Raw genomic sequence first — 22,483 nt, 5'->3', positions numbered from 1 at the left:
CTGCGTTTTAAACTACAACTCCCAGAAAGCATTGAGGCTAAGTGGGCCGCCACATCCGCTGTTTGTCATTGGTCCGGCGGGGGCGGAGGGGTGTTTTGATTGGCTGAGGGTGGAGTTTGTATCAGCGGGTTTAGCGCCACTCCGCTGGCTACGGCTGCTCTGAGTGTGCGGTTCTAGGTGGGCTCGCGGTGAGTCATAGTGGGAACTTCTCTTGGGTATTGAGGGGTTCGAATCCTGTCCTCAGGGTCTTTTTGCGAGCTGAATTTCCCGAGCTTCCGTTTTGTACTGTGTTTGAGCTTGGGAAGGGGGAGAGGAATGCGTGGCCGACTCTCTTCCTTCTTTGTAGATAAATTTCGAGGTGAAGGTCACTTCCCTTGTAACTTTCAAGCTGAAACTGGCCCAGACGTAAAGGATAAGAAAGAACAAAGTTGTCCCCTTCAAAATGAGAGCGAAGTTGCTCCGTAGAGAGTTTTATAGGTGTTAGTAATTATTTCCATATTTAGGTTCAATCTGGAAAATGCGTACTGAGAACCCATTATTAGCTGCAAGGTGCTGCAGGAACTGGAAACACACCGACTTGTGTAGGAGGATGCTCTGCGAGTGTCCCTAAGGAAGTGTGGGGGATGGGGTGGCAAGGGGAGGGTAGGAGGGCACCAGTCTTCCTTGGGACTCAGTTTCTCTATTTGAAAAAAAAATTGTGTTGCACTTGTAAGGCCTTTTCCTGCTTTCAGATTCTTTGGGCCTGTAATTCCCAATTACCAAGCATTACCAAGGGGTGAGGGGAGGAACGTTGATGCATCATCTCATTTGATTCGCAAGCTCTATCTACTTTTCTGGGTTCAGAGAGGTTGCGATCTACGTAAAGGTCGTGCAAAGAGTTGACTTAGACATCTGACTCGACTCCAGATCTGTTTGCTTATAACCTCTCCACTATACTTTTTCCTCATGGCAGAGGCCAATGTAGTCCTGGTCTGGTGGACCCTCTTATCATGAGCGATGATAGCAGCTACCTTTTGACACACTGTCTTTTGCCAGTTTTCAGGGCAGAGGAGTCTTGCTCAGGAAGCTGCAGGAGGACACAGCTCGGCTGAGGTGGTATTAGAGCAGCAGGTCCTGAAGTGGCGGACCCAGCTCTGGCAACACCTACCTCCCTGGTGTGCTTTCAGGAAAACTCATAAGGACCTTTGCATCTGGAAAGCTGTGTAAATGCAATAATCAGTGTGAGTCATGTTTACTATATTCTCCTTGAGGGGTAGCCTGAGTGTGGGATTCAGGAGAGAAAGCACCTTTTTTTTTTTTTTTAATCAAATTAGGGATTTAAAGTTAGGGATTGAAAGTTACTTTGACTTTACTATAGGTTCTGTTATTGGAGTTTAACTGTCCATCAAATTAATTTTAAAGCTGGGGTGGGAACCTCTGTTATGGTCTTCTGTGTCTCATCATGGTTTTCTTCAGGCTTCTGTTGGGCTGGGAGGCCATTTAGGATGCCAAAAAGGTGAGCCCCATAGTTAATTAGCATCACAAAGGGCTAGGTGGAGTTGTTTAGAGCAGTCTTTGTGTTTTGCCTTATTAAGTGGCCCAGCTCTTAGTTTGGAGTCAAGGAATCTAGAATGAACTTGGTTCCTACCCTCCAGGAGCTGGTTTGGGGGAGAGGGGGCATCAGTGGCATTTTATGTATAACATAGCCACGCCTGGGGTGATGCAGTGAATTTCTGTAGAGTTTTTCTTAGTCTATGCCAAGCCACCTGACCCTTCCCTTTCTTTCTTTTTCAAAAATACATATGAAGTTTAAGTGTAGTGTTGATTGTATTAATGAATACATTTTAGCTCCCATTTTTAATTTTAAAAAATTGGATGAGTGTAAGCTGTTATGAGTCTCTCCCCCTCCCCAATTCAGTTTCATTGCTTTTTACTTATTTACAGCCTTCAAGTAATTTCTTTCTGTCCTCTGTGGTTGTGGCTGTCACACAAAAACTTATCAGGTGAAAATGATGTGATGAAAAGCTCAGCCCAGAAGAATGATAGGTCTAAACTGTTAGAATTTTAATTTTTGCAGAGCATGTGTATCCTGGATCTTTTTTTGTTTTTGGCTGTTGTAATATACCCATCCTTCACTCTTGACCTTTACGATGTCTTGTTCCTTGAAATTCACCTTACTGTTGGACACTTATTTTTGAGGTGGTGATGTCTCGGGAGACGGATGTGGAGTGTCATCAGCCCCATGGCAGTGCCTCCCCGCAGTCCCAAGGTGGCTTCTCGCAGTCCCACGGTCCCTCCTCACAGCCACAAGGCTCCTCTTCACAGTCCCAGGGCACGTCCAGCTCCTCTACCAGCACGGTGCCCACGTCCAGCCAGTCCTCTCACTCCAGCTCGGGTACGCTGAGCTCCTTAGACACAGTGTCCACGCAGGAACTCTATTCTATTCCCGAGGACCAAGAACCCGAGGAGCCTGTCCCTGCCTCTTGGGCTCGATTATGGGCCCTTCAGGATGGATTCTCTAATCTTGGTAAGACCCTTTGTAATATTTTGTTCAGAAAAACAGTTATAGAAAGTTGTTGCAACAGACAGCTCAAGACACTCCTGGAATGATTCTGGAGTTTGAAGGTGATGAAAGACGGAACCAAGGAAGCAGTTTTGGGTTGTGCACTGGCTCTTACTTGCTGTAGAGCCCCTTCATTTATACTTTCAACAAACATTAATTGGGCATCTGCCACGTGTTGTCCATCTGAAGAGGGTTGTGGATCTGTTCCCTAGAAAATTGCGGATTCATGCAAGCTTGCAAACATTTGTCATCTAATCACAGAAACTTCACCACTTAACTCCTGCTGGTGGTGCAGCAGTTTCAGAGCATCAGTTTTACAGTTTCGGAATGGGGAAGGTTATTTGTTGACTCCCTGTTACTTATTTTTATCTCAAAATAGCCAACCTTGCTGTTTAAATATACTCATCCTCTCTGACACCTGGTTCCAACAGTAAGGCTTTGCTCTCGGTATGTTTTAAGTAGCATTTTTCCTCTGTCTCGAATTAAAATGACCTCTTCATTACAAAAAAAAAAAAAGAACTTGACATTAATGGAATAGAAAATAATAATGTAAAGAAATGAATGGCTAATGTACCATTTTGTACCTTGTCACTCACCCTTTCCTTTTATGTCACGTGCAACTTTGATGACTTGAAAAAAACAGTAAAAAATGGAGAAATAATATAGCAATATTCATACGTACAACTTTAAATTTAGAAGTAAGCATTTGAAGCTAATTTTTACTCATTTAAGCTAGGCTTAGGGCTGATGTGTGGTGAGTGGGACACAGAAATGGTGAGTTAGGGTGAAGTTGGGTGTATCTCCTTTAAACGTAAGATTACATACACAAAGAGCTTGTTAGGGAGACCAGCATAAAGTAATTGCTCAATGAAGAGAAGCTATAATATTTTATTGTTATTATTTGTTATTGATTTACACCTATCTTTTCTTCTAAATAATTTACAGTTTTAGCTCTTATCCCTTTTGAGTTGATTTTTGTACATGGTATGAGGTATTGTCCAAATTCATCCTTTGGCATGGGAATGTTCAGTTGTCCGAGCACTATTTCTTTCTTTCTTTTTTTTTTTTTTAATAAATTTATTTATTTTTGGCTGCATTGGGTCTTCGTTGCTGCACGTGGGCTTTCTCTAGTTGTGGCGAGTGGTGGCTGCTCTTCATTGCGGTGCATGGGCTTCTCATCACCGTGGCTTCTCTTGTTGCGGAGCACGGCCTCTAGGCGTGAGGACTTCAGTAGCTGTAGCACGTGGGCTCAGTAGTTGTGGCTCGCGGGCTCTAGAGCGCAGGCTCAGTAGTTGTGGTGCACGGGCTTAGTTGCTCCGCAGCATGTGGGATCTTCCCGGGCTAGGGTTCGAACCCGTGTCCGCTGCATTGGCAGGCGGATTCTTAACTATTGCGCCACCAGGGAAGCCCCCCGAGCACTATTTCTTGAAGAGACTGTTCTTTCCCTCTTGAATGGTCTTGACACCCTCATTAAAGATCATTTGACCATAAATGTGAGGGTTTAATTCTGGACTTTCAGTTCTGTTCCATGGATCTGTGTGTCTGTCCTTATGCCAGTACCACAAAATCTTGATTACTGTAGCTTTGTAGTAAATTTTGAAATCCAGAGTGAGTCCTGATTTGTTCTTTTTCAAGATTATTTTGACTACTATGGTTCTTTACTTTTCCATAGGAATTTTAGGATAAGCTTGTCACTTCCTGCAAAGAAGGCAGCTGGGATTAAATCTGTAGATCAATATGAGTAATATTCCCATCTTAACTGTATTAAGTCTTCCAATCTGTGAACATGGTGTAGCTTTCATTTATTTAGGTCTTCTTTAATTTCTTTCAACAGTGTTTTGTAGTTTTCAGGGTACAAGTCTTGCACTTTAAAAACTTTATTCCTTAGTATTTTTTAATGTTTACTTCTTTTCATTGCGATAAAATATATATAACATAAATTTTTGCCATTTTAACCATTAAGTGTGCAGTCCATTGGCATTAGTACTTTCACAGTGTTGTACAACCATCACCATTATCTAGTTCCAAAATTTTTTCCTCTGGTAATTTCTCTTCCCCCCCTAGCTTTATTGAGACATATATAAGTGACATATATAACATTGTGTAAGTTTAAGGTGTACAGTTTGATACACTTATATATTGCAAAATGATCTCCACCATAGCCTTAGCTAACACCTCCTTCACATCACATAATTACCATTTGTTTTCTTCTAGTTTTAGGGTTTCACTTCTTCTGTTTAAGTCCTTAATCGATTTCAAATTAATTTTTGTGAGTGGTGTAAGATAGGGGTCCAATTTCATTCTTCTGCATGTGGTTATTCAGTTTTCCCAGCACCATTTATTGAAGAGATTATCCTTTCCCCATTGAGTTCTTTTAGTAATTTCTAACCTATTTTCTCTGTCTTTGAATTTACCTATTCTAGATACTTCGTTTAAGTGAAATCATAATATTTGTCCTTTTGTGTCTGGCTTCTTTCATGTAGCATAATATTTTCAAAGTTCATGTTGTATCATGTATCAGAACTTTGTTTCTTTTTATGTCTGAATAGTATATCTGAATAATAATATTTTATAAATATATCACATTTTCTTTATCCCTTCTTCTGTTGATGGACATTTGGACCTTTTGGCCATTTTGAAAAATGCTGCTATGAATATTTGTGACAAGTATCTGTTTGAGTCTCTGTTTTCAATTTTTTGGGGGGTATTTAGTGCCTAGGAGTGGAATTGCTGGATAACATGTTTAAGTTTTTTAAGAAACCACCAAACTGTTTTCCACAGCAGCTGCACTGTTCCATATTCCCACTACTAATGTATGAGGGTTCTAATTTCTCCACATTTCGCCACCACTTAATATCTGTCTTTTGATTTCCATCATCATAGTAGGTGTGAAGTGGTATCTCATTGTGATTTTGTTTTACATTTCCCTGATGGCTCTAATGATGTTAAACATCTTTTCATGTGCTTATTGGTCATTTTTATGCATTTGGAGAAATGTCTATTCAAATCCTTTGCTCATTTTTATTTTATTTTTTCTTAACGTCTTTATTGGAGTATAATTGCTTTACAGTATGTTAGTGTCTGCTTTATAACAAAGTGAATCAGCTATACATATACATATATCCCCATCTTTGCTCATTTTTAAATTGGATTGTTTGTCTTATTAATTGAGTTGTAAGTGTCCTTTTTTATATGGTAGATATAAATCCCTTGCTAGATATGTGTTTTGCAAATATTTTCTCCCATTCACTTCTTTTCACTTTCTTGATGATGTTCTTTGATTCATACACATTTTAAATTTTAATTGTGTCCAATTTTTATATTTTTTCTTTCGTTTCTTGTGCCTTGGGGTCATATCTAGACAGAATTGCTTAACCCAAGGTAACAAAGCCTTATCACTATTTTTTCTTCTTAGAGTGTTATAGTTTTGGTTCCTGCAATTAGTCTTTGATTCTCTTTCAGTTGCTTTTTGCACATGGTGTGAGGTAAGTTACAACTAGATTATTTTACATGTAGATATCCACTTGTCCTAGCACCATTTGAAAAGACTATTTTTTCCCCTGTGAATTTTGTTGGCACCTTGTTGAAAATCAGTTGACTGTAAATGTGATTTATTTTCGGTCTCTTAATTTTTTTCCATTGATCTGTATGTCTAACCTTTCACTAGTACTACACTGCCTTCATTATGATAGCTTTGTAGTAAGTTTTTTAAATTTTATTTATTTATTTATTTTTGGCTGTGTTGGGTCTTTGTTGTTGTGCGTGGGCTTTCTCTAGTTGCAGTGACCGGGAGCTACTCTTCATTGCGGTGCACGCGCTTCTCATTGTGGTAGCTTCTCTTGTTGCAGAGCACAGGCTCTAGGTACGTGGGCTTCAGTAACTGTGGCTCGCGGGCTCAGTAGTTGTGGCTCACGGGCTCTAGAGCACAGGCTCAGTAGTTGTGGCGCATGGGCTTAGTGCTCCACGGCATGTGGGATCTTCCCGGATCAGGGCTTGAACCTGTGTCCCCTGCATTGGCAGGTGGATTCTTAACCACTGCGCCACCAGGGAAGTCCTGTAGTAAGTTCTGAAACTGCAAAATGTAAGTAAGCCCTTTGTACTTCATTTTCAAGATTGTTTTGCTATTCCAGGTCCTTGCTTTTTTATAGGAATTTTAGTTTGAGCTTGTTAATTTCTGCAAAGAAGGCAGCTGGGATTTTGATAGGAATTGTGTATAGTTTGGGAGTTTTGCCATCTTAACAACATTAAGTCTTCCAATCCATGCACATTTACATAGGTCTTTCAAATTTTTTTCCAACAATGTTTTGTAGTTTTTAGAGTATAAGATTTGCACTTCTGGGCTTCCCTGGTGGTGCAGTGGTTGGGAGTCTGCCTGCCAGTGGGGGGGGATGCGGGTTCGATCCCTGGTCCGGGAGGATCCCACATGCCGCGGAGCGGCTGGGCCCATGTGCCACAACTGCTGAACCTGCGCTCTGGAGCCTGCGGGCCACATCTGCTGAGCCCGCGTGCCACAACTGCTGGGGTCCCACGCCTGGAGCCTGTGCTCCGCAGCAGGGGAGGCCACCGCAGTGAGAAGCCCCTGCTTGCCGCAGCTGGAGGGGGCCTGCGCACGGCGGCGGGGGCCCAACGCAGCTAAAGGTAAAAAATTGATAAATAAATAATTAAAGAGATACACTGAGTGTTTAAAAAAAAAAAAGATTTGCACTTCTTTTGTTAAATTTATTCCCAAGTATTTTATTCTTTTTATGCTATTGTAAATGGAATTATTTTCTTAATTTCATTTTAGGTTGTCCATTGCTAGTGTGTAGAAATACAAGTGGTTTTTAAATATTGATCCTGTGTCCTGTAATGTTGCTGAACTTGTTTATTTGGGCTAATCTTTTTTAGTGGGTTCCTTAGGATTTTCTACATATAAGATTATGTCATTTGTGAATAGGATTAGATAGGTTTGCTTCTTCCTTTCCAATATGGATGCCTTGGCTTTTCATCTCCCTGTCCCTCCCTCCGTTAATTGTCCTGGCTTGAACCTCTTACACGGAATGGAAGTTTTAAGAGCAGACATCCTTGTCTTGTTTGTGATGTTCCTCTCCCCTGTCACCATCTCACCTGTGCCCCATTCTTCACTACTAGGAGAAGGGGCCCATCCTTCCCAGGGTTCTTACTCCTAATTGCCTCACTGAGAGTTTTGGTCTCTTTGCCTCCTGCCTTTCTGTCCCTGCCCTCCTCCACACATCTGCCTGAGGCCTCCTCTAATGAGCCAAGGTCAGAGCAGGCTCTTCCATGGGCAGCCTCCCCTTCCACTCTCTGTCCATCATCCCTGGACTGTTGGTGTCCTGATGAAATCTCCATGCCTTTCCTTCTCAACTGTCCCAGAAGCTCCTGGTTTCTAGTAGAAATACCACGGTTCATTTATACCTTTCCCTGTTAATAGATGCTTAGGTTGTTGCCAGTTTTTATTCCTGCAAGCAAGACTGCAATGAATGTCCTTGTCTCCTTGGTCATTTGGACAAATGTCTCTCTAGGGTAGAGCCTGTATTGAGTTGCTGGATCATAGAGTAGGCATGGCTTTACCTTGTAATGGGTACTGCCATGTTGCCTTCCAAAAGGGCTGTTCAATCTATCCTTCCTATCTTGCCTCATGAAGCCTTTTTGATAGTCCCAGGCAGAGTTGGCAGAGCCTTGCATCTGTGCTTCCCCTGGAGAGTCTACCTGCTGTATTGTGGTTGCTTCCCTGTTTGTCTCCCCACCAGACTGCGAACTCTTTAAGCGATTAATTTAACTTTTTGAAGAGGTTATATTTGCATTAGGTGCAAAATTCAAAACAGTGCAAGGCCTTCATCCAATTTCTGTCTTTCCCCCAACTACTTCCCAGGATTGCTGATTTCTTATGTATCCTTCCAGAACTATTTGGTGCACATATAAGCAACTAAGTATCTATGTGTTCTTTTTTCCCCCTTTATTATTTATACCAACTGTAATTTACAGCACACTGGTTGTAACCTGTTGTTTATATTTAACAATGTATCTTAGACATTCTTCTATCAGAATGTAAAGATCCCCATTTCTTTTGTAGATATATAAATTTATTAAACTAGCCCCTTACTAATGGACATTAAAGTTGTTGCTATAAGAATAATGCTATAGGTCTTGCCTGGTGGCATGGTGGTTAAGAATCCGCCTGCCAATGCAGGGGACATGGGTTCAATCCCTGGTCCGGGAAGATCCCACATGCCATGGAGCAACTAAGCCTGCGCTCTAGAGCCCATGAGCCACAACTACTGAAGCCCGCAGGCCTAGAGCCCGTGCTCCGCAACAAGAGAAGTCACCACAGTGGGAAGCCCGCACACCGCAACAAAGAGTAGCCCCCGCTCGCCACAACTAGAGAAAGCCCGTGAGCAGCAATGAAGACCCAACTCAGCCAAAAATAAATAAATATATAAATAAGTAAATTTATAAAAAAAAAAAGGAATAATGCTATAGTGAATAACCTTGTACATATGTCCTTATGTCCTTCCATAATACATATGATTCTATCTGTAGGATAAATTCCTAGAAGTGGGATTTCTGGACCAATGGGTGTGTGCATATGTAACTTTAAGGAACTGAGGTGAAATTCACATAACATAAAATTAACCATTAAAAAAATTATTTATTTATTTATGGCCGCGTTGGGTCTTTGTTGCTGCATGCGGGCTTTCTCTAGTTGCGACGAGTGGGGGCTACTTTTTGCTGCAGTGCGCGGGCTTCTCATTGCGGTGACGTCTCTTGTTGCAGAGCACAGGGTCCAGGCGCGCAGGCTTCAGTAGTTGTGGCACACGGGCTCAGTAGTTGTGGCTTGTGGGCTCTAGAGCACAGGCTCAGTAGTTATGGCGCGTGAGCTTGGTTGCTCCGCGGCATGTGGGATCTTTCCAGACCAGGGATCGAACCCATGTCTCCTGCATTGGCAGGCAGATTCCTAACTATTGCACCACCAGGGAAGTCCCTAGAATTAACGATTTTAATGTGAACAGTTCAGTGACCTTTAGTACATTCACAACATTGTGCAACCACTTCTATCCAGTTCTGAAACATTTCCTTTACTCCAAAATGAAACCTTATATCCATTAAGCAGTTACTCCCCATTCCTTTCTCCTCTGCCCCTGGCAACCACCAATCTGCATTTCATATCTATGGATTTAACTATTCTGGATATTTCATATAAATACAGTCATACAATCTGTGGCATTTTGTGTCTGGCTTCTTTCACTTAGCATAATGTTTTCAAGGTTCATCCATGTTGTAGCATGTATGAGTTTTAGCATTTATTCCTTTTTATGGGTGAAAAATAGTCCATTATATGTAATATCACATTTATATTATATGTAAATATCACAATTTGTTTATCCATTCATCCATTGTAGGACATTTGGTTTGTCTCCATCATTTGCCTATTGTGACTAGTGCTGGTATGAACACTTGTGTACAAGGATTTGTTTGGGTACATGTTTTCAGTTCTTTGGGGTATATACTTAGGAGTGGAATTGCTGAGTCATAAGGCAATCCTATGTTTAACTTTTTGAGGAACCACAAAATTTTCCACAGAGGTGTACCATTTTACATTCCCACTAGCAATGTATGAGGGTTCCTATTTCTTTGCATCCTTGCCAACACTTATTATTTTCCTTTTTTAAAAAATTAAAGCCGTCTTCATGGGTGTGAAGTGGTTGCATATGTAATTTTTTTTTTTAAAGTTATTTATTTATTTATTTAGGCCGTGTTGGGTCTTCGTTGCTGTGCACGGGCTTTCTCTAGTTGCGGCGAGCGGGGGCTATTCTTCGTTGTGGTGCACGGGCTTCCCACTGTGGTGGCTTCTCTTGTTGCGGAGCACAGGCTCTAGGCGCGTTAGTTGTGGCGCATGGGCTCAGTAGTTGTGGTTGGTGGGCTCTAGAGTGCAGGCTCAGTAGTTATGGTGCATGGGTTTAGTTGCTCTGCGGCATGTGGGATCTTCCTGGAGCAGGGCTCGAACCTGTGTCCCCTGCATTGGCAGGCAGATTCTCAACCACTTCCCCACCAGGGAAGCCCCTACATATGTAATTTTGGTCTTGCCAAATTATCCTCCCTAGACGGTGTATAAATTACATTCTCACTGGGAACGTATGGGAATACCTGCTTCTTCATACCTCTTGCCAACACAGTATAATATGAAACATTTTGATTTTTGTCAATCTGAAAGTTGAAACGTGGAATCTTAATGTATGGTTTTCAGAATTTCTTGTATTGAGTTAGCTTGGCCATCTTTCATATGTTTGAGCCATTTGTATTTCTGTCTCTTATAAATTTTTTGTATCCTTTACCTATTTTCTACTGCATTGTTTGTCTTTTTCTTATTGCTTTGTAGAAACTTTACAGATATTAGGGAAATAGTCCTTTGATTGTGACATGAGTTGCTAATATTTTCCCTAGTCTGTCTTTCCATGAACATTTTGCTTGCCTACCATATGCATTGTCCTAGGTGCTGGAGCTGTATTCTTAAACAAGAGACTCAAGGCTGCCCTTCTGGAATTTGTTCTAACAGGGGAATGCCAGGAGACAATATACAAATAATCAAGATAATTTTCAGTTATAGAGGGAAACAGAACAGGCTCTTGTGGGTGGGTGGTGAGCTGGGAGTGTGCTTATACATACAGAAAGCTGAGTGGAAGATGATAATTTGCAGACACAAAAGGCAAGATGGCCATTCAAATCACTGGGAATGAAGAATTCAAAGGCCACAAGGGAGGTTGAACCCAGCATATTTGGGGCAGTGGAAGGAGGCCAGTGGAGCTGAGTGTAGCGATCAAGGGGAGAGGTACAAGGTGAAGCTGGGAGGGACGCAAGGGCCAGATCCTGAGCATCTAGCCTGCCATGTGGAGTGTAGATTTCATACTGAGTATGATGGGAAGCCTCAGGAGAGTAATGAGTAGGAAGTTATTATTATATCATAAGTATTTTTCCAAATCATTAAAAATTATTTGAGAATTTTAATGACTGCTTAGCATTTCATGGCTATGTATAAACCATAATTTGTTAAACTCGTTGGAAATATTTGGTTTTTTTCTCCCCACTGATTTTGAATCTTATAAAATCTTGATGGACAAATCTATAATTTTGATTGCCTTCTTAGGGTGTTTTCCTACAAGCAGATTTTATGAGCAGTTTTTAAAGGTGTTTGATACATGAAATTCAACAGCCCTCTGGGGTGTGCTTTTGTGTTACAGAGTGTGTTAACGACAGCTACTGGTTTGGGAGGGATAGAAACTGTGAATACTGCTTTGATGAGCCCCTGCTGAAAAGAACCGATAAATACCGGACTTACAGCAAGAAGCACTTTCGGATCTTCAGAGTAGGTGGCAAATATCCATACATTTGGGAGAACTGGTCATCTAGACATCACTCTTAGTTGTCTCCCCACTGAAACGCCCCACCATTAAAACTCTGAAATAAAATGTTTTCTCTTTTAGGAAATGGGTCCTAAAAGCTCTTACATCGCATACATAGAAGATCACAGTGGGAATGGAACCTTTGTAAATAGAGAGCTTGTAGGGAAAGGAAGACGCCTTCCTTTGAATAACAATTCTGAAATTGCACTTTCAGTATGGAGTAATAAAGGTAATATTATTATCTTCTGGTTACTGGAATTTTTTCTTCTGTATAAAAGGAAAAATGACATTGTGTCCTTTGCAGAGTATGGTTAGGTACATAAAGTAAGTAGGTTAGTATTCAAGATTCACCTCAATCCTAGTTGCATTTTTTAACAATCAAAAGTTCTATCAAGACAGATTTTCTAAGGTTTAATTGGTTTGATTAGTTTTATTTAAAGCCATATGCTTTAAATTATCATTTTGCTTAGTTATCATTCATTAATTGATTCACTTTTATCACATCAATCTTAGCTATCTATGAGTTGTTATTTTAGGCCATTAGTTCATCCCTTCCCCTGCTTTTTCTCTTCCTTCCTTATTCTTCCCTTTCTTTATTCCTTTCAGTCATTAATTTCTGCATATATTTATTGAACTATTATATGTAACCTGGCATTAGGCTATGGGTTTTTCTGTAACAATCTCAATTTAGACCTTCCACCTTCTTAAATATGACATGGTTACCCTTTGAAAGTGGAGATGTTTATCATCATTATCGGGTAGTATTTTATAAGCATCTATTCCTAAAACTTCATGAATATCACATCTAAAACGAACAGTTGTCATTCGGTGTAAATAAAAACAACCTACAGAATTAAATATAGCTCACAGTGATTTTAAAACCTTGGACAAGAGGAATACTCTCGTTTCTTTAATTTGAAAAAAAACTCACAGAACTTCCCAAAACTATCTGACAGTTGAGCAGCTTGGAATGGTATGTGTTTGTGTGGATAACACCTTAAAAATATAGATTCCCAGAGGCACTGTCCCATAAATCCTGATCCAGTAGTCCCAGGGATTTAAAAAATCCTGCCCAGGTGATTCTCATGCAGCCAGTCTTCAGACTGGCATCTCGGAATTATGGCTATTCTGGACATCCTGGAGTACACTTTATGATTGCCTTAGTTTCTCCTGTTTTCTGACTATTTTATTTCCTGTCTGATAATTATAGTCAGGACAGCTGCACAGGCTTTTGCTGTTTGTGATCACCTGGTCGAGGTGGGCAGCCGGTCGCTGAAATGTGGCCTGTCCTCCACTTGACAAGTGGTGTGCCATCTTTTTCTAATTGTTCTATCTGAAGGGCACCTTTTATTTGAACAAAGGTGTTATGTGGTCTGAAGCTGGCCGTGATGGAAATTGATCAAACTGGTACTCTGCAGACTGATTCAGCCTATTGACATTTTTTTAGGCCTTTGCTGATATTTGTGCTTTAATATGAAAATCCAGTTTTCTTTGAAAAGATAGAATATCTGGCTAGACTTGAGCATATTATCCCTAATTCGAGGATTTGCAGGTGCTAAGTAGAGGCTGCCTCCTTTAGATGGATGATGTTTTCCTGTTCAAGTCTCCACTGCTCCACATCTTACGCTCACTCCAGCCTTACCTGTGTGCATGACCTTCCTGGCTTGTGTAGGCAACTGAGTTTACAGCCCCTGAAGTAGACATCGACACTTGGGAAAATAACATCTCCAGAGCCCCTCAAGTTCCCTGATTCTCAGGTGTCACTGTAACATCTAGGTTCATCAATATCAATAAGCAGGGAGGAATGGTTGTATCCTAGGTAGCCAGCAGGTCTCATTCATCAGGCAGCTGTCTGCCTTCTGGGGACCAGCCTGGATTGAAGCATGCTGAGCTGGTTCAGATTTGTGCCAGAGACTGGATCTCTAGGTTACTCCAGGGAGGTCAAGACCCATCACCTGAAATCTGAGAAACTCAAGGGTCTTGACAAATTTCACTGTTTCCAGATATTATAGGCAGTTGAAAATTTACCACTTTGTAGAACTGGAATGTCTGATAACTGATTGCAGGTTTGGCCCAATGGATGGTTAAATTATGAAATAGTGGTTTTTTGGTTTTCTTTTTCTGAGTTACAGGCCGAATAATGAAGAAATAAAGGGGATTTTTTGGGAAAGTGTTATTTAGTTAATTTTACAAGTAAGTTCAAGGTGGTTTGCACTATAAAATACCAGCTAGGTAAAAGTAGAAATGGTTGAGAGAAGATAATACTAGTATGGTGACCTCTGGCCTGATTTTTTTTTTGGATATTTACTTGCCTCGAACATATTTTCTAGATTCAGACTAATTGCCTTTTGGTTCTGGGCCTGTGCAGTTGATAACTGTTCTGAGGTCAAGGAATAAGAATAGCATTTATGTATGAGTTTCCTGCATTATAGTGAGAATGATGCTGTGTGTTTCCATTGTGGAATGAAGCTTGTCTATCATCTTTTTTCAAGGGTTTTACGACATGCATTAGCCTAGCTAAATGATTTCTTTGGGGTTAGATGTTAAATGGAATTAAGAATGATTGTCTTATATTCCATATGTTTACTAAGTTATAGGACTATTTATCTTTTCTTTATCAAATGGATTAATGAGACCTATTTCTGCCATTTTTTCCTTAGTTTTCGTATTTTTTGATCTGACTGTAGATGATCAGTCAGTTTATCCCAAGGAATTAAGAGACGAATACATCATGTCAAAAACTCTTGGAAGGTAATTTTTTTTTTCTTATGGAACTTGCACTTAATTTCTTTCTAAACATTTGTCATTGGTTAGTTTTTTGTTCCTGGTTTTATGGCATTCATTATGTATTCATAACATTTGTAGGGTACCTATTTGTGATAGGTATGTTATTGACTTATAATGATCAGTTGAGCAGTTTTTCTTTATAAATTTTATTGGTGATAACTTTTTAAAAGCAGTTTTATTGAGATATAACTTGCATACCATACAATTCACCCATTCAAAAGTATACAGTTCAGTGGTTTTTAGTATATTCACAGAGCTGTGAAGCCTTTACCACAGTCAGTTTTAGAACATTTTCATTACCTTCCATAAGGAAACATTTATTACATTTCATTTTTTTTTTAAATTTTATCTTATCTTTGGCTTCATTGGGTCTTTGTTGTTGCATGCGGGCTTTCTCTAGTTGCGGCAAGCGGGGGCTACTCTTCATGACGGTGTGTGGGCTTCTCATTGCGGTGGCTTCTCTTATTGAGGAGCACGGGCTCTAGGTGTGTGGGCTTCAGTAGTTGTGGCATGCGGGCTCAGTAGTTGTGGCTCATGGGCTCTAGAGCGCAGGCTCAGTAGTTGTGGCGCACGGGCTTAGTTGCTCCGCAGCATGTGGGATCTTCCCAGACCAGGGCTCGAACCCGTGTCCTCTGCATTGGCAGGCGGATTCTTAACCACTGCGCCACCAGGGATGTCCCAGCAGTGGTTTCTTAAATGGCACCAAAAGCGCAAGCAACAAAAGAAAAAATAGAAAAATTAGACTTCGTCAAATTTTAAAACTTTTGCCTCAAAAGACACTATCAAGAGAGTGAAACACAAGCCATAAAATGAGAGAAAATATTGCAAATGATATATCTGATAAGAATCTAGTGTTTAGAATAGATAAAGAACTTCTACAATTCAACAACAAGAAGATAACCCAATTTAAAAATGGGCAAAGGACATTTCTCCAAAGAAGATATAGAAATGGCCAAAAACCACTTGAGAAGATACTCAGCATCATTAGTCATTAGGGAAGTGCAAATCAAAACCACAATGAGATGCTGCTTCGCACCCATTAGGATGGCCATAATAAAGAGACGGAAAGTGACATGTGTTTGTGAGGATGCGGAGAAATTGACACCCTTATGCACTGCTTTTGGGAATGTAAAATGGTGCAGCCACTGTGGGAAATAGTTTGATGTTTTCTCAAAAAGTTAAACAGAATTACCATATGATGCAGTAATTCTCCTTGTTAGGTATATACCCCCCAGATTGAAAACAGATGTTCAACAAAAACTTGTGCACGAACAGTTCACTGCAGCTCTATTCACAGTAGCGAAAAGGTGGGAACAACCTAAGTGTCCATCAACAAAAGAATGGATATACAAAATGTGATATATCCATAAAATGGGCTATTATTTAGCTATAAAAAGGAATGGAATACTGATACATGCTACAGCATGGGTGAACCTTCAAAACATTCCAAGTGAAAGAAGTCAGACACAAAAGACCACATAGTGTTTGATTCCACTGATGCGAGATATTCTGAGCAGGCAAATCCATAGAGAGAGAGCAGATTAGAGGTTGCCAGGGGCTGGGGGCAGGGAAAAAGGAGAGTGAACACTTAATGGGTTTGGGGTTTCCATTTGTGCTGATGAAAAATTTCCGGAACTAGATAGAGGTGATGGCTGCACAACATTGTGGATGTACTTAATGCCACTGAATTGTACACTTTAAAATGATTATAATGGCATGTAAAGCAACTATACGCCAATAAAAAAAAAAATCTTTAAGATAAAGCAAAAAAAAAAAACCCACAAAACAAAAACAAAAAAAATAAAATGCGAGTTTTGATAATAAAATGTTAATAGGATTGACAAAAAAAAAATGATTACAATGGCAAATTTTATGTTATGTATATACACAATACATAGTAAAAAAGATGTCTTGGCAACCCCCTCACCCCATCCCCCAACCCACAGTGGTTAGAAAAGTCTACTTGCGGCAGGTAATGGGTGACTGATGCTTGATTTTTTTTTTTTTTTTTTTTTTTTTTTTTTTATTTTTGGCTGTGCTGGGTCTTCGGTTCGTGCGAGGGCTTTCTCTAGTTGCGGCAAGTGGGGGCCACTCTTCATCGCGGTGCGGGGACCGCTCTTCATCGCGGTGCGCGGGCCTTTCACCATCGCGGCCCCTCCCGCTGCGGGGCACAGGCTCCAGACGCGCAGGCTCAGCAGCTGTGGCTCACGGGCCCAGCCGCTCCGTGGCATGTGGGATCTTCCCAGACCAGGGCTCGAACCCGTGTCTCCTGCATTAGCAGGCAGATTCTCAACCACTGCGCCACCAGGGAAGCCCCTGATGCTTGATTAACTGTACTGGGTGTCATCCTGGGTAGCAGTCCTCCTCCATTTTAGCATCCCAATTAATTGCAAATCTTCAAGAGCTTGCTGCAAGCAGATTTCATGGTGCACTTTTGGTTTCTTATGTATTGTGATTTTATTTCGGGTGCAATTCATGGCATCAACTGCTTATGCGCTTCCTTTGAAGACAGGATAAGAAATAAGAGAAATGGATCAGTGAAAGTAATTCATTTTCAGTTGCTGTTTACTATTACTTGTTTCAGGCACTCATTTTTAACTTGGACTTGGTTGTATTTGGTCTTTCTCTGGCCCCTGGGATAAATCATTTCTCTCTGATTTGTTCTTAGTGTCTTTCTGAGAGTTTCACAATCTGGGGTGACAGCAAGACCTAAGTCTATATCACTCAGCTCAAAAAGTGGCATTTGGAGCTGAGTCAGTGTTGCTGGATGGTCCCTATTCACTTATGCCTTTGACATTTTACACTGGTGAGGTTTCTGAAAACAGAGACAATGGGCTGTCTTTAACTCAAAGTGGTTGAGGCCAGTTCAGGAGTGGTGGGTCTCAGGATTAAAAACATTTTGACAGTCAGTCACTTTCTGTGTTTTTCCCTGTAGTGGCGCCTGTGGTGAGGTGAAGCTAGCTTTCGAGAGGAAGACGTGTAAGAAAGTAGCCATAAAGATCATCAGCAAAAGGAAGTTTGCTATTGGCTCCGAGAGAGAGGCAGTAAGTACCCTTGTTTGTGGCTGTTTGGTCATTCTTAACACTTCTTACCTTCCCCAAATAATTTTAGGGTGGTGATTTTCAATGTCAGGAAGGATTTATTGCTCAGAATTTGTATCAAAGAACATTGAAAAATTTTGAGTATATTCTACTAATCTAAACACTTACTTATAGATAATTTGGTTCCAAAAATATTTGGTTATACATTATAATACACATAGCAGGAACTTGTTTTTGCTTTTTTTTTTCCCTTCCAAGTTGTTACAAGACTGTTTTTACAATAAATGAAAGGAAATTAGGAAAAAAAAAAAAAATCCAGCCGTATCCACACCACTGTAACCCCACAGCTGTTTTCAGTTTTCTCCCTCCTTCTAGTCTTTGTTCCTATGAATTTCTGTTTCTAGATGGTTGAGATCATATTGTGTATACAATTTTGCATTTTGCTTTTTCACATAAGCATTAGTACATGTACTTTTCCCTAATGTATCCTTTTTGATGATCGAGTCTCTGTCTCACCAATTTTATCATAATTTATTCAACCATTTCTCTGGTTGATCATTTAGATGAGTTAGGTCATTTAGGTAATTTCTAATTCTTTGCTCTTCCTGATAACGTGGCAATGAATACCTTCATGTTTATAGATTTTTAAAAATATTAAATTATTTTAAAAGTCTCTTTATATGGTAACCATTCATTTTATTACATTTTCTGTAATACACGCTTATGCGTTGCTGAAGTGGCCAAGTGTATTTGTCTTTCAACACATGACCCAACAAAGTAATGTAAAACATAGCCTCTAATCACGTTTTCCTTTGTGGCCAGCTGTTTCTGGCTATTATACTCTAACATTCTTTAAAGATCAATTTCTTTTTTTTTTTCTCCCTAGACAATGCCATTCTCACACAGCGAGAGGAATTTCCTTTCAGTGTTCACATTGTTATAGATCTTTCCCCTGTGATTCTGGATTTGTTTCCCATTTTGGGGGGAAGAAAATAACCTACCAGATTCTTAATGACTTGGAGCACAATTTTACTTCTTAATTTCATCTTTCAAATCCTATCGGACTCTTTAGACCTCTCCATCATCAGAGTGCACCCGGATTTGGTAATAAGTTTACCGGCTTACAGGAAGAGGCAGGTTTTAAAAATTAAACATCTGGGTTTCTTCGCTGAAGTCCATTTTACATAAATATGTAATTCTATATCCTCTTTGCTTGTGGAGGGTGTAGCCCGTGAGGTTGAGTAACTCGAGTCATCCTTTTGGAATTGTAACGGAGAGCAACTTCGCTACCCTGAAGCCTACTCTCGTTAGAGTCTCAGTAAATATCTCAGCTTGTACTTGAAATTGGAACCTGGGTCTGCTCTATTATTAGAAATGTGACTTGGCGTTTTCTTTACACATTTTAATTGAATACCTTCTTGTCTGTGGTTTTTGTTTGTTGTATCATTTTTATGAATGTAAACAATTCCACAGTCGATGAGACAAGCAGAGCTTACCAGGGCAGTGTGAGAACAGTGGAAACACACTTTGTTTCTGGCTGTGGGAACTGCAGCAAGTGGCTTCCTTTCTCTGAGCCTCAGTTGTTCCATCTGTGAAACGGGGATACTTTTAGAACCCAGTTCACTTGGATTATGAGGCTTATGTGAGATGACCCTTTTAAATAAAGAGCTTGGCATAGAGCCTGGTCATTATTGAATGCTTACTATTTGCCAAGCATTTTGTAGGGTGATTTTAGGTGAGTTGTGTAATTCATCCACCTCTGCGCCTTGATTTCTCTGTATGAATAGTGCTGACTTTGGAACTCAGGCAGCCTTTTTTTTTTTTTTTTTTAAATTAATCAATTAATTAATTAAGTTTTGCCTACATTGGGTCTTCGTTGCTGCGCGAGGGCTACTCTTTGTTGTGGTGCATGGGCTTCTCATTGCGGTGGCTTCTCCTGTTGAGGAGCATGGGCTCTAGGCAGGCGGGCTTCAGTAGTTGTGGCGTGCAGGCTCAGTAGTTGTGGCTCGCGGGCTCTAGAACACAGGCTCAGTAGGTGTGGCGCATGGGCTTAGTTGCTCTGTGGCATGTGGGATCTTCCTGGACCAGGGCTCGAACCCATGTCCCCTGCATTGGCAGGCAGATTCTTTTTTTTTTTTTAAATAAATTTATTTATTTGTTTTTATTTTTGGCTGTATTGGGTCTTTGTTGCTGTGCGCGGGCTTTCTCTAGTTGTGGTGAGTGGGGGCTACTCTTCGTTGTGGTGCGCGGGCTTCTCATTGTGGTGGCTTTTCTTGTTGCAGAGCACGGGCTCTAGGCACGAGGGCTTCAGTAGTTGTGGCTCTCGGGCTCTAGAGCGCAGGCTCAGTAGTTGTGGCGCACGGGCTTAGTTGCTCTGCGGCATGTGGGATCTTCCCGGACCAGGGCTTGAAGCTGTGTCCCCTGCATTGGCAGGTGGATTCTTAACCACTGCGCCACCAGGGAAGTCCAGGCAGCCTTTACTCAGCTAACTTGAACTGTAAATATTTTCTGAATATTGGTTATTATTATTACTAATAAACTCTAATGTTATTTTTTTTCCAAAGGATCCAGCACTCAATGTTGAAACAGAAATAGAAATTTTGAAAAAACTAAATCATGTAAGTACTGCTGTAAAAAATGACCCATACTTAAATTCATTTATGTCAAAATATGGGGAGAGTGCAAAGCACTTCAGTGTAATAAAGCTAGTATTAACCTGGGTTCCTTAATTGTGTGTGTGTACGTGTGTGTTCGTGTGTGTATGCATGCATACATGTGTTTAGCTATCATTTAGCTGGGAAGAGCTTTACCCTGAAATTTTGAAAGGACAATACTTTTTTTTTTTTTTAACATCTTTATCGGAGTATAATTGTTTTACAATGTTGTGTTAGTTACTGCTGTATAACAAAGTGAATCAGCTATACATATACATATATCCCCATATCCCCTCCCTGTTGCATCTCCCTCCCACCCTCCCTATCCCACCCCTCTAGGTGGTCACAAAGCACGGAGCTGATCTCCCTGTGCAATGCGGCTGCTTCCCACTAGCTATCTGTTTTACATTTGGTAGTGTATATATGTCCATGCCACTGTCTTAGTTCGTCCCAGCTTACCCTTCCCCCTTCCCGTGAAAAGACAATACTTTATAAAGATTTTTATGATTAAATAATTATGTGATATTTCCACTGAGTTAGTTCTGGACCGAAAGACACAGTAAGTCTCCTAAATATAATGTCTTATGGGTGCTTGATCAACTGATTATGTTTGTGGAGACAATGCTCATTTGGTACATTTGGTTTAATTATACCTGAAATTTTCACACCTCTAAATACCTCTTGATGGTGCCGATTTCCATTCACCTCAGTTGGAATAAATCAAATAAATCCAAGGGTATCCAGTAAGTATGACAACATCCTGGATGATTAAACGGTGCCTGTGGCCTCATTGAGTGTAAATAGTTCTTGTCTTTTTTGTGCAGTGATGACCTTGTCTCAATGGAAAGAATCTAAAGATGTGAGAAGAGAAAGTTGGACTAGTGGGACTGATCCCATCTTCCTTTTTATTCTTTCTGTTTTGTCATTAATTCATGGGCCCCCATGCAGTCCTGAGCTAGGTAGGCACTGGAGTTAAACTTGAAATGAAACCTCCAGTCTGTCCAGCTAAGGATTGTCTGATTCTGGTTCTTAACCTCCAAACAACAAAAGGTTTCTTCTCCCTGCTCTGACCTGCTCAGACCATCCTAACAGCAAATAGAAACTAAGAACAACATCACACGGACACAATAATTCAATAGGTTCCTTTAGAACTCGTGGTGGATCCGAAAACCCATAAGAATGTGAGTGGCTGACCTTCCTGCTTGACTTTCTTCTAATGCCCTTGCAACTTCTTCCTCTTCCCTGCATTCGCCTCCTTTTTCCATGGGATCTGGAATCTCGTTAAAGAGAGGAGCCCTCTAATTTTCTGGGGTGGTGTTGCTTCAAACATCCCCCAAAGATAAACACTTAGAATCCTCAGAGAATTTTCTCTGATGTCAGAAGATCCCCAAACATAACATTTATACAAATCCAATGTCCGCTGCAGAGGAGAGGAATTTAAAACTCTAAAAAAGATCCTTGGAGGTATTTGTTGGCAATTTACAGGGGCACTTGGAAGCCCTTGGGAATTAAAGATGGGCTCATGAGTGCATTTTGATGTTTGGGGACATCTTTGGGGACAAAGATGGGCTCATGAGTGCATTTTGATGTTTGGGGACAATGTTTGGGGTATTTGTTGGCAATTTACAGGGGCACTTGGAAGCCCATGGGAATTAAAGATGGGCTCATGAGTGCATTTTGATGTTTTGGGACAATGAGTAGAGCCTAGCAGAGTCCAGTAGACCCTGGCCTTTGGAGTCCGGTGTTTTGATTTATCAATTGTCAAATGTTTGTTGTGCCAGCCTGTTTTCTAGGCTCCGGGCAGTGAGCACAGATGGACTTGGTCATCCCTCCTCTTATGTGGCTTCAGTCTAGTGGGAAGACAGACCTGGGTTCCCATCCTTGCTCTGAGCATGTCATTTCACTTTGCAGAGCCTCTATTCCCTCATCTGTACAGTGGAGACAGTAGGATGCTTACCTCAAAGGTCAGTGTGAGACTTGAATGAGATGTGCTCCTAAAGGTTTCAGCACAGGGAACACACTAGGGGAATGACAGTGATCTGTAATTCCCTACCCTTTGCC

The 22,483-nt window shown here is 40.7% G+C and overlaps 1 protein-coding gene across 2 annotated transcripts in view; it reads left to right on the top strand.

The window, feature by feature from the left end:
- Positions 1 to 74: 74 nt before the first annotated feature.
- CHEK2 (checkpoint kinase 2) overlaps positions 75 to 22,483 on the top strand; it is a 41,645-nt gene continuing 19,236 nt past the window's right edge. The window contains exons 1-9 of one of the 2 annotated variants that reach the window (XM_057527393.1): positions 75 to 188; positions 1,036 to 1,220; positions 1,456 to 1,495; positions 2,179 to 2,506; positions 11,779 to 11,903; positions 12,022 to 12,169; positions 14,601 to 14,691; positions 17,663 to 17,771; positions 20,333 to 20,386. In XM_057527393.1, coding sequence (XP_057383376.1) covers positions 2,185 to 2,506; positions 11,779 to 11,903; positions 12,022 to 12,169; positions 14,601 to 14,691; positions 17,663 to 17,771; positions 20,333 to 20,386 — 849 coding nt within the window. In that variant the 5' untranslated portion in view covers positions 75 to 188; positions 1,036 to 1,220; positions 1,456 to 1,495; positions 2,179 to 2,184. The remainder of the gene's footprint in view (positions 189 to 1,035; positions 1,221 to 1,455; positions 1,496 to 2,178; positions 2,507 to 11,778; positions 11,904 to 12,021; positions 12,170 to 14,600; positions 14,692 to 17,662; positions 17,772 to 20,332; positions 20,387 to 22,483) is intronic. The other variant, XM_057527392.1, reaches the window with a different exon arrangement.

This window comes from Balaenoptera acutorostrata, chromosome 13, assembly GCF_949987535.1.
Source record: "Balaenoptera acutorostrata chromosome 13, mBalAcu1.1, whole genome shotgun sequence".
NCBI classification, from domain to species: Eukaryota; Metazoa; Chordata; class Mammalia; order Artiodactyla; family Balaenopteridae; genus Balaenoptera; species Balaenoptera acutorostrata.
The sequence above is the reverse complement of the archived record's forward strand: the minus strand, read 5'-3'. Positions and strand labels throughout refer to the sequence as shown.